This window comes from Triticum aestivum, chromosome 4D (genome assembly GCF_018294505.1).
Source record: "Triticum aestivum cultivar Chinese Spring chromosome 4D, IWGSC CS RefSeq v2.1, whole genome shotgun sequence".
Taxonomy (NCBI): domain Eukaryota; kingdom Viridiplantae; phylum Streptophyta; class Magnoliopsida; order Poales; family Poaceae; genus Triticum; species Triticum aestivum.
The window spans coordinates 464,711,617-464,723,855 of record NC_057805.1 but is presented as its reverse complement, the minus strand read 5'-3'; the positions used below and the strand labels follow the sequence as shown (position 1 = coordinate 464,723,855).

The 12,239-nt window shown below is 52.2% G+C and overlaps 1 protein-coding gene across 1 annotated transcript; it reads right to left on the bottom strand.

Annotated features, from left to right (window-relative positions):
• Positions 1–1,075: 1,075 nt before the first annotated feature.
• LOC123098654 (probable lipoxygenase 6) lies at positions 1,076–8,929 on the bottom strand. The gene is made up of 9 exons (XM_044520703.1): positions 8,344–8,929; positions 7,363–7,652; positions 6,359–6,596; positions 3,589–3,912; positions 3,390–3,475; positions 3,154–3,261; positions 2,755–3,059; positions 2,049–2,315; positions 1,076–1,971 (listed from the first exon to the last, which is right to left on the bottom strand). The coding sequence occupies exons 1-9, from the start codon at positions 8,723–8,725 to the stop codon at positions 1,203–1,205; spliced, it is 2,769 nt and encodes a 922-aa protein (XP_044376638.1). The 5' UTR covers positions 8,726–8,929; the 3' UTR covers positions 1,076–1,202.
• Between the last annotated feature and the right edge of the window lie 3,310 nt (positions 8,930–12,239).

The window sequence follows — 12,239 nt, the reverse complement described above, 5'->3', positions numbered from 1 at the left end:
AGGGACTCGACAGAAAGCAACCTTGTGTTGACCTGATCGATCTGATCTTGGATCTGGTCCTGCTTGTGACTCAAAACGCCCACTTCCTCGCAAAGTGTGTCAATTTCTTCAGCGATCTCGTCCATGTGCTTGGTTCGGGTAGGCATGGTGTCACTCATGGCTCCGGAATTTTACAGCGGAGCGAGTCCAAAACCCTCGCCGGTGACCTCGCCCTTCCGCCGAAGAATTCGCCTCCGATGAACACCGCCGCCGCAATCGGCAACAGGCTGTGGAATTTTACCAAGCCGAAACCCAACCACAGCGTGTTCCGACCGATCCGCCTCCGAGGAACGCCTGGCTACTGATACCAATTGACAGGACTAGCGATCGGATCAAACACACAAATCACTCGAACTTGCCCCGATTTGATTATCGCCAAGAACAAGTAGCAAGATACAGGTACAGATCGAGGATCAATTCCGAATTCTACAAAAGTAATTTAGGGTTCTAGAGCTACGCTAGGGAGTACAACTTGTAGAATGGGGAAAAGATGCCGCTAGTTTGCTTGGCGGAGGAGATAAGTAGCTGGCAGGGTAGGTAGCGTCGTGCACGTGCTCTGCTTTCCGTCCTGTAGAGGTTCAGCGGGTGACGGCAACAGCGTGACGAGGAACAGGAACCGTTGAAGAGGAGAGCCGTTGATCGTCACTTGCTGTCTTCAATCTTGGCCCTCCATTTCCCAGGTCAGTAACGCTTCATCCTCGCTGTTCATTTCTTCAGTTAAGCAGTTCATTTCTTCAGAGGATTGTGTTTGCACTGCAGGGTCCTGACAAACTCCAGCAGCTCCGCGCGGTCGGCGATGCCGAGGATGCGGCCGCGGAAATCGATCACGGCTGTCACGACGGAGGCCTCGTGGGGGAGCCGGTGGTGCGTCCACTCCGGTGCTGGGTCTGGTGTCGTGAAGGGGAGGGAGAGGAAGGCGTGCTTGGAGACGAACAGGAGGTGGGTCTGGTCGGGGTGCTGACTCCAGTCGCGTAGCTCCGACGCGGGCGCCCATGCCGGCCATTCTAGGTCAAATGCGGCCTTAGATTGGTCTGAATTTGGATTTGGGAGACCACGAGACTAACATCCAGATCAAAACTAGTAGATCGACAAGCTGGCCCTAAATAAGGGGAATCCCCTAAACAAAATCCAGAACGAATCGCCGGTATACAATGGCGTGCGTATCATATGGAGATGCTGTTGGGCACGCCGCGGCAGGTGACCCCAGGCGGCGAGCTGGGGGCCAGCAGTTCGTACGGCAGCACCCCGGCGCCGCACCGGTTCCGCCTGCCGTGGTCGGCGTTGCGCCTCTCGATGGTCTCCTCGGCGCGGCGCACGTCGGCCGCGAACATGCCGTGCGCCGCGAGGGCCTCCTCGTCGCCCGTCCACGGCGCCGCGCCCTCGTCCAGGCTCTCGCCCAGGTACTCCTCGTCGGGGGAGTGCGTCGACAGCGTGTCCACCACCGCCATGAACTTGGTCGCCTCCAGCACCCCGGGCATCGCGTTGAGGAAGAACCGGTGCGGGTCCGCCAGGAACATGGCGTACTCCGCCGCGTCGCGCTCCGGGTCCGGCAGCAGCCGCCGCATCAGCGGCGGCCGGTTCGGGACGTAGCCGCCCAGCGGGTACTGCCCGAAGTTGAGCGCCGCGTGCTGCGCCGACGCGAGCCAGACGAGCGTGGTCAGGATGTTGGCGAGGTCACGCGGCGTGGACAGCGGCGGCCACCAGGGCGCGTCCCGGAGGTCGGCGTGGCCGACATGGATGGACTCGTGGTACCACTCCTGGAGCTCGTCGTCGGACTGGACCGTGCCGGCGTCTGGGTAGTAGAGCTGAACGTAGGACTCCACCCAGTTGCCAATGGCGGACCACAGCAGAAGCCCGTCGTTTGCATAAGGGTAATCCTCGATGAGAAGCCTGATGCCGTGAGGCTGTGTGGCGTCCTCCACGGCCACTCCCCTGAGAAAATGAGGATGTCAGTGATCACCATAGTACAAATCATTCTCAGTTGCAATGTCACAGTGGAGGGTACATGCCTGCGGAGGAGGTCAGCCGGGAGGCCCTCGAGGTCGAAGCGCCAGTGGTTGCGGTAGTAGGCGGAGCTGATCTCGCCAGAGACAGGGCCAGGGGTGAAGCAGGACTCGATCACTCCTTCGGCGTTGATCAGGCTCTGCCGCGCAAGCGCATTGATCTCCAGCGTGTACCTCATGTGAGGATGTAGGAGCTTGAAGATGGGGTGCATCGCGCTCATTCGCCGGTGCGCCGCCAGGATGAATGGCTCCATTATAGCATGCGTCCTCAACCTGAAAGAGTTTGTCAGAGTGTACATGGTAAGTAGGAGTATTTCCTTGGTCACACTCTGCAGGAGGTGCTCCAGGTTTTGGAGACAGTTTAAGTACCAATGGCATGATTCAAATGCATGGCTGGTTTTCACTTTCAGTGAGATTTCAATGAATTTCACTGAATTTCAGTCACTTCAGTAGACACGAAATATTTACCTTTCGGTCAAAATGTTTCAGTCATTTAAGTTGTATACTCCAGGAATTCAAATATTTTTCAAAATATATTCGCAGTTTTCAAATATTTTTTGAATTTCAAGTGAACGTTTCGGTCCTTTGGCCGAAATGCAAACCGAAACCACTGAAAGTCAGTAATTTCAGTATGTGCTGAAGTATTTCCGACACTGAAATTTAAAACCACTTCAGCGTAAGCAGTTGATAATGAAGGATGAAAAAATCATACCAGTGATTAACAAGCTGATGAACACCGGCGTCATTGGAGCTGACATGCGCCTTGCCAAGCATCCAGATCCAGTTGGATGTAGCATCACAGGCAGGGGTAAGGACCTTGCTCGGCTGAGGCTCCCCTGACTGTGCTGGAGGAAGAGAAAGCTCAATCGCGATCGGTTTCAATGTGCCACCTTGAGTCAGGAAGAAGATCGCCCGGGTTGCGTATGCTTTCCGTCCCTCGATCGCGTTGATCCGGTCCAAGAATGGCATGTACACATCATGGTGGTCTACAATGAAGAGCTTCTCCATGTCTATTGCCTTTGTTCATAAGGTGTGTGTGATCAGAATCAATACAAGAATGATCATTGGTACATAACTGAACATAAATTAAGACTCGGTCGTACGAAGGTACCTCTTGTACTGTCAGTCCGTTGAGCTGACCAGAAATGTGCCGTTCTGTAATTGATGATTCAGGTGGACCGTACATTGCAGGATCCAGCTTGCTCACTGGTGGGAAAACCTATTTCCATGTAAATTCCCCAGGTTAAGTATTTATCAAATAAATAAATAAATGGATTACTTTTACTGATCAACCTAGAAGTTCATTATTAACAAATATTTCACCAAGGACCATGTTCATTTTATTACCTTGAGCCTCTCAATGCTAACTGGGTTTATTCCTGCAATAGTTTGCCGCGCAAACTCATCATCACGGAGCCATGCAAACTTGTCCTCTGTGGAATGGGAGTCACAGGATTAAAGAGGCAACTCTAAGAGATCCTGAATCTGAACAAACATTTGGTGCTGACACACCAGCATAAGGTAAACTGCGATGAACTTTACTTACTGGAAAGGATGCTAGGTGTGTCATAGCGAAGCATCCCTTCGCTCGACTCCTGAATCTTTTGTACAAATGGTATCTTCTGAAACAGGTGCTCCTGGAGGCCTAGCTTGAGCCTGAGACCCTCCTTGTACAGGTTGTCAACGTGGTGGAAGCCTTGGAAGTTGTGGGTGTCAGCTGAGATTGATGCAATTAGCGAGGGGATTAGGGTGTGAAGTACTGCTCGGAGCCTCCCTGATATAAAGGCTCCCTGTTTCAGCTCCTCAAATGTCTCATCTCGAGGTACGTATATTCGATGCGGCTTCTCCACCCTGCTCTCAGATAGCATGTCTGCACCACAGTTAGATGCACAATGTTAATTCTAACATTTCTGTATGAGGTGCCAAATTGCTCTATCTGAAGAATTCATTAGGGTCACTTTGTAGTAACGGTTTGATTGCCGGTCTTTGAAGTTATAACTAAGCAATAAGCATGCCATATGAGTCACAAAGAATTAAGAAATGTAATGTAGCACTATCACAAAAAATCAACACAACTACAAACTAAAGACTCAATTTCATGAAAAGGAGAATCGGAAAACAAACGACTATTGAACCTTTCGTGGTAAGTACTGAATACTGACAGTGGGCATGCTTTCTTATGGAGTTCACAGCCACTAGAAACGAAGAAACATGAGAAAACTAAACAATGTAGGAGCAACTCCAATGCAGCGACCCAAATCGTTCGCCTGCATCCGTTTGGGTCAGCGCGGACAAAAGTGGAGGCCCACCACGCCGACCCAAACCCAAAACACGTCCGCGCCGACGCATTAGCGGCCCAAATTTGGGCCACAAATGCGTCGGCGCGGACGCGCCGCGCGTCCCCTCGGTGTCCGCCACGGCCCCACTTGGCGGCCACCCAACTACCGCCCACCGTCTAATTTATGACGACCACCGACACTGGGCCCACTAGTCAGCAAGTGCAACCGTCGTTTTTTAACCCACGCGTGGGGGGGGGCGTCCTCATCCACTTCCGTCCACATCTGGCCCCCCACCACCCCCTTCTTGCTTCCTCGCCGGCGACAACCCAAAACCCTAGCCATGGGCCTCTTTGGCAGCAGCTCCGGCAGCGGCGCCTCATCCTCCCGTGCTCCCCCTCCCCTCCTCCTCCGCAGCCGGCGTGTGCCTGCCCAGGTCGGCAGCATCTGCACATCCCGGTGCACCAAGCGCGGTGGCACTAGGAGTACAAGCAGCCGCTGCCTTACCCCGACGTGATGCTGCCGCACCACTGGCACCTCGATCCACAGCGGATCCTGGTGCCGGCGGTTCCGTGGACACAGCGGGCACACGACAAGGAGGTGCACAGGTGCCGGGCGCAACTCACGCCGGCGCAGCGGCGGATGCCCGAGTACGCCGCAGACTCTCCCAACTGGGGGGCCTGGTTTGCCCTCGAGCACGAGGAGCAATGGCGGCTCGGCGTCCACATCAACCACGACCTTCCGCCGCCGCCCCTGCGGGTAGAGCCGGAGGAAGAGGAGGCGTTGGCGGAGTACCAAGCCGCCCTCGAGGAGGCATTGCAGCATGCGCTGGAGGCGAGCCGGCTCGAGGAGGACGGCCATTGGGATGGGCTGGAGCAAGCCCTTGCTCTGTCCGCGGCGGGGGACTCCGTCCAGGCGCCCCTATTCGTGCCGCCACTGTCCCCGCCGCCGCCCCTCGTCGAGCCCAAACCCAAGCCGGAGCTCAAGCGGTCACCGCTGCCCCCCACTTGTCCGGAGGAGTCCTATTCATGGACCGGCCAGTACCGCGAGTGGGTGAGCGCGCCTCCCTGCCACTACGCCGCCACGCCGGAAGAAGAGGCGGCCCACCTTGAGCGCTGGAAGGTGCACTGGCTCGCCGAGGAGGGGGCCGACGGCGAGCGGCAGATGCTGCGCCGTGACGAGGAGGCTCTGCGGCTTGAGGAGGAGGAGGAGCGCGCCTGCCTCGCCGCTATGCCGCCGCCATAGCAGATGCCGGAGGAGGCTACCCTGGCGGCCTATCAAGCCGCGTTCGGTTGGGCTGGGCCTCCCCCCGTCTTCATTGACCTCACCGGCGGCGAGGACGATGACGGCAAGGGCAAGGGCAAGGCGGTCTACTAGGGCAGTGTGCAGGCGGCTTATTAGTTTTTTTTTTCTAGTTGTTTAAGTGGACTTTGACCGGCGTTTGACCGGCCATTTATGTATAATTATGTTTAATTAGTCAGCTTCGGCCACATCGGCATAAATGGGCCGGCCACCCGTTGGGCGCACCTGCCGACCCAAATGAAAAACCGAACGCGCACGTTCACCTGGCCGACCCAAACGGACGAAAAGCGGACAAAGCGCGTGTCCGTTTGGGTCGGTGCGTTGGAGTTGCTCTAACATAACATGCTAGATACAGTATATGATGCTTCCAGGTTGCCACTGGACATATGGTTCCAACCTAACTATTCTGTTTCAATTTGATAACTCATGGTGCTTTATCCATGGAGTGTGTCAAATAGATTTTGCAAGAATATGACCAAGACTAACTTTTAGGTCTTGTGTAACCCATGCTTTTTGTTTGTCAAATTCGGACACCCTCATTGGATCAAACCATGTGGTCCAGGACTACTGCCTGATGGTTCAAGCTACCAAAGTCTGACAATGACATGGCCTTTGATCAAATAGAACTGGACAAGCACTGGTAGATATAGTTGGACAATAAACATACACTTTTCTGGCTTAGGCCGAATTCTGTTTTCCACTATCTGCTAAGGGTTTCAAGAAGATAACAGAACTTACTAGTATCAGTTGGTGGACGACCGGTCCGACATCGACGTGGGTAAGGGATCTTGTCGCCTCCAAGGATGGGTCTGATGAACTCTTTACCCCGGTCTGGATTCCCCAGATCGTTGTACATTGCATAATCATATATTTGGTCAGATATCTTTCGAACCCCGGTACCATCTCCACGTAGATCTCTCAGCACCTTCTCCCTTATTTCTCTAAGCCCGGGAGGTGTTTGAGACGGTAAATACGGCTGCATGAGAAGATCATCCATACATTATCACAAATCCAGTAATACAAACTCCCGGTAAATTGAGTCAAACACTAGGAAAATCACTGGGTAGTCATTAAAGAAATCAACTATACACCATGTTTGGGGGAAAAGTCAACTATAAACCATATTAGAATACGGAGACCACAGCTTAAGTTAGACGCGTTTATATATGAATTTGTGTTCATGTCAGTGTTAACAGTGCTGGATCCTTCTCCACTATGAATTTTCAATGGTTCTTGACTATTTCTTTGGTGAATCCTAATAGATCGACGAGCCTGTCAGTGTTAACAGTGCTGGAAAACATACACACTTATTTTTTTCAAGGAACGTATATATGACAATGATGTCCACTAGGTTCATAAATGTAGTAAGTTAGTGCCAAGAGATTGTTCTCGTCCAGGCCACAGATTTTCACTACTTGGGCCACAATGACATGTCTCAATCAAATCATGCATTCAAATTGTCCTCCTAGATTTGCAGTTAATTACCTCCTTTACTTTCTTTTATCAGATTCCAGTTTTATTTTCAGACTGTAGCTAATGGCCTCCTTTCTCCCTCTATCAACATCACAGACAATGATGCACCACCAACTTTAGCAGCCAAAAATCTCTGTTAATCAACGCATGATTGGTATTACGTTTACGTGCGCCCAGTCAAGGCCATAACCCAGTGCTACCAAGTCCTAACAAGTTCTTGTCTTCCTGAACCTGATTGAAGTGAAAAAGAAGTGCACGCACGCACGCACCTTGTTGCTGAAGAAGACCCTGTTGGCGTCGCCGGGCAGCTCCCCGGTGGTCTGCACCCAGGAGTTGCAGTCGAAGTAGACAGTGCCGCAGGGCAGCGCGCCCTCGACGACGACGCTCTCGAGGAAGAACTCGCGGTGGTGCCGGTTGGCCACGACGACGGCGCCCGGCTCGCCGAAGCCGGCGTCCACCGTGAACTCCGCCGTGTACACCACGTGCTCCCCCTTGCCGCCCCGCTTCGCGCACCAGTCCTTGATCGACGCCCCGCCGCTCCGCACCGCCTTCCTCGTCCCTGCCGACGGTGAGACGGGTCCATGAGCGTCACGTGTGGCGGTGGACGTGGCGGCAAAACTTGTTGGGAAACGTGGGCGCGGACAAAAGTAAAATCTGGGACTCCACACAGCTTTGCCGGCCACATGTTGATGGGAAAAGAATAACAGAGAAATGATGGGGAGGGGAGGAAAACATGCTGATTGCAGTCGTGCATAGTGATTCTGGTCGGCACCCTCCACAAAAAGAAAGCGATTCTTCCCGGTCACAGAAAAACAGAAAGTGATTCTGATCATCAGCTTTGCGATATTCGGCAGTGGTTCTTGGTCATTTATCATATCATGGGGAGTGAAGGTCCATGGAAAATGTAGAGGGAATATCCTTCCTACTACTGCAAACACTCACATGACCGTATCACAATTCACAAACACGCCATTATTGGATCGTCCGTCTGCATCTCCTGGTCCTGGCTCCGGCTGCCACCTACCAATTTGGTCTGGACCATGACCATCAACAGCAGCAGACGAAGCAGCTAGCATCCCAGAAAGAACTCGAACAAACAGGGATCGAAACGAATATTTTGCCAAGATCGAACCGCTCGAAAGGGGATTGGGGGAGTCAACTTGGCCGAGCTAGCACTAGTACCAGGAATGAACTGAACTGACAGCTCTGATTGAGAAAGAGAGGGAAGGAAGGATGCTCTGCTCGCTTACTTGGATCGATCTTGGTGCTGATGAGCTCGAGCACGACGCCCCGGCCGACCATGTCCCAGAGCGCGTCCAGGTGGCCGGCCACCGCCTCCTTGAGGTCCTCCTTCTGCTTCCGCCGCACCGTCAGCGCCGCCCGCAGCGCCACCTTCCCCTGCGGCGGCGGCGGCCTCCCCGCGCCCTTCCCGGCCGACGCCAGCCGCGGCAGCTCCTCGCTCACCGCCGCCACCACCTTCACCCCCCTCCTCCTGCTCCTCCCCTGATGCCCCCGCTCTTCTTGCCGCAGCGCCGCGAAGCAGAGCTCGTTCCGGCTCCGGCCGGGCTGCGAACTCGCGGTCGCCGGCCGCGCTAGGCCGGCCCCGGCCAGCTCCCTGCACGAGGCTGCCATGCTAATAACCAGCTCCGGCTCCGGCTCCGGCGGACCGGATCTTTGATGATTCCTGGCTGTGTTGTTTACTGTAGGTGGGAGGAGCCAGTGAGGTGAGGTGAGGTGGTTAGCCGAGAGCCCCGCAGCGTCGGAGCAGTAGAGTAGTGCCGTACGACGGAGCCGAGTCAGGGGGAGAGAAGAGTCGTGTGAGCCTTGTGTCCCGTTCGAGTTTTATATTTCCAGTCAAGCGTGAACGGAGGAGGAGGTGTATGGAACGGACACTACGACGAAGCTGCATGCTCCTTGTTTGACCGGTCGAGAGAGGAGAGGAGACGAGACGGGTGCAGTATTTTTGGGCTCTGGATGTGTGAATCCGTGCTTTTTCTGCTCGTGTGACACGATCTCGCTGGGTTCGGAATAGCGCTTGCACGGAAATGGAACAGTTTGCACAAAGGAAGATAGGAATCTCCGAAAGGATGTTGGACTTGTGCTGATGTCTAGTTGAGTATAGTACAGATATCGCACGTGCTTGTGCTGCGGATTAGCTAGCATTTCCGGTAAGATTAAAAAAACACAAGGACTGAAAAATATCTATTGGCAATATTTACACAGATGAATGAATCTATAGGTACCTTTGCCATATTTATTTTAAATATACCATGATAATTTTATAAATTAGAGGATGGCCATTTTATATAGTATAGCATGACATTTTTTATAATATAGAGCATGTCATATGTAAATTTACATTCATGTAGCATAATTGTTTTTATTTTTTCTTAATTACATTTTTTTTCTAAAAAGTGAGTTAATTAGGCCTACCCGATTTTCTCCCACGCGCACCATGATAAAAAGTGAGTTAATTGAACGACCCGCTGAAGCCAGGAACCACGATGGTTCGCTCGATTGAACCATCCGGGGTAAACGAATCGTTCGTTCCGGCGCCCCTCCATGGGAACGTCAACCGCATATTGCGGTCATTTTTCGTTGGTTTATTATTAAATACCACCTCAACTATCCCACGGCTTATTGACATGTTTTTTTTCCATGGTAATACGTAACGACATGATAAAACTGAAAAGACAACAAAATGTCTCTGAGCTTTACGCCAACGCATGTCACCAGCCTCCGATACCACCACAACAGTCACCAAAGGAAAAAAAAAAGATGAATCACCTTCTTATCCGAGCTCGACGCGGCACCATTGCTGATATGCAGCTTTGCGGACCTCCAAGGTGACTTACCAAAGGTGAAGTCAATGTCGCTGAACGAATCAGACTGGGGCAACACTCCGGGCGCGCCATCGAACTTCAGATCAAACACCCCACCAAGACTAAGACGCCGAAGCGGGAAGCCATGCCTGTCATCCATCAACCACGAACCCAACATACGTTCAGTCTTCCAGATGTCGTCAATGCAGACCGCAATCTACATCCGCTCCGGGACTACCTCCCAAGCTCCGCGCCGACGCTGGAGCAGACGTCGTCGCAACGGCGGAGCCCGAGGACATAAGTCCATCACAAGGATGCCGTCAACGTCACGACATCCCTGCTTGAACAGACTGATTTCCAAATTCAGCACCGACCAAAGAGACGATCGCCTCGCCGGAGAAGAATCTGGAACTTCTTTATTCAGCATCACCGCCGTCGCCGAAGCCAAGACGTCAAACGATCTAAAAACCTAAGCTACTAGGACCCTAGAACCTACAGCTAAAACGATCCGCACGCGCGGGATCCGGCGATTGACATGCTTTATTTAGTAAGCCAACAAAAGGTTATCAAATAAGATCTATTTTTCTACTATACAATCACGTTAACACTAAAATGCCTAGCAATTTTTTTTTCGAGAGTACGCCTAGGCGTACCATAGCTTTATAGAAGGCAGAATAGTAAGTACAAGAAGAGCACCGTTCGTTGCGAACAACGAGCGTAGCACAAACACCACACACAGGCACCAACGGCCATACAACACTACAAAGCACAAGCGCCTGCCTAACAGATAACAACACCGCGTCTCAACCCACACCAAGCAACTCCAAAGACCAACTGCTCCCACATTACTTCGCTTGTCGACGCACCATACACCCTGAATGCCGAAGAGGAGGTGGCAGGTAAATGGCAGGACTTGCTCCGATATGAGGAAAACACCGTCTTGGATGCACCGGTCATGGTCGTGCATAGCGCTGCCGGATATCAGCAGAATAGGACCACGGCAAACACCGGAGAAGAGCAACGAGGAACGAAGCCGTGTCTCCAAACACGATGCTCCCAACAGAGAAGCGACGTCAAGTACGCCGCCATCGTGCCGATCCGACCGAATCAAGGCTTTCGCCCGGAGACAACAACCAACTCCACCCGAGCGAGGGAAATGTCGAAACACCTCGGCGACGCCTCCAAGGAGGGGGACGACACCCACAGGAGCCATCGCCGCCGGCCCGGCAAGAGCCGTGCAAGATTTTCATCCGGTCATCGCACATCTCCACACCTCAAAGGAAGTGGGCAGCACCGTCCAGGACGCTACGCACCGCCGCCACCGCAACGCCTCGCCATTGTAGCTGCATAGCCAAAGACCGCCGACGGACCGCACTGCAAGGATAAGCGCCGCCCACCAAACACCAGAACCTGGCAGAGGAACCACAGCCACCAACTGAAGGAAATATGCCCTAGAGGCAATAATAAAGTTATTATTTATTTCCTTATTTCATGATAAATGTTTATTATTCATGCTAGAATTGTATTAACCGGAAACATAATACTTGTGCGAATACATAGACAAACAGAGTGTCACTAGTATGCCTCTACTTGACTAGCTCGTTGATCAAAGATGGTTATGTTTCCTAGCCATAGACATGAGTTGTCATTTGATTAACGGGATCACATCATTAGGAAAATGATGTGATTGACTTGACCCATTCCGTTAGCTTAGCACTTGATCGTTTAGTATGTTGCTATTGCTTTCTTCATGACTTATACATGTTCCTATGACTATGAGATTATGCAACTCCCGTTTACCGGAGGAACACTTTGTGTGCTACCAAACGTCACAACGTAACTGGGTGATTATAAAGGTGCTCTACAGGTGTCTCCGAAGGTACTTGTTGGGTTGGCGTATTTCGAGATTAGGATTTGTCACTCCGATTGTCGGAGAGGTATCTCTGGGCCCACTCGGTAATGCACATCACTATAAGCCTTGCAAGCATTGTAACTAATGAGTTAGTTGCGGGATGATGTATTACGGAACGAGTAAAGAGACTTGCCGGTAACGAGATTGAACTAGGTATTGAGATACCGACGATCGAATCTCGGGCAAGTAACATACCGATGACAAAGGGAACAACGTATGTTGTTATGCGGTTTGACCGATAAAGATCTTCGTAGAATATGTGGGAGCCAATATGAGCATCCAGGTTCCGCTATTGGTTATTGACCGGAGACGTGTCTCGGTCATGTCTACATTGTTCTCGAACCCGTAGGGTCCGCACGCTTAAAGTTCGATGACGGTTATATTATGAGTTTATGTGTTTTGATGTACCGAA

What these genes read in the sequence shown, in the direction of transcription:
- LOC123098654 (XM_044520703.1), bottom strand. Translation starts at nt 8,725, where the DNA reads ATGGCAGCCTCGTGCAGGGAGCTGGCCGGGGCCGGCCTAGCGCGGCCG. An exon ending in GGGTCTTCTTCAGCAACAAG is followed by an intron (nt 6,597 to 7,362) that starts GTGCGTGCGTGC and finishes CTTCTCATGCAG; the next exon opens with CCGTATTTACCGTCTCAAAC. An exon ending in TCGTCCACCAACTGATACTA is followed by an intron (nt 3,913 to 6,358) that starts GTAAGTTCTGTT and finishes ACTGTGGTGCAG; the next exon opens with ACATGCTATCTGAGAGCAGG.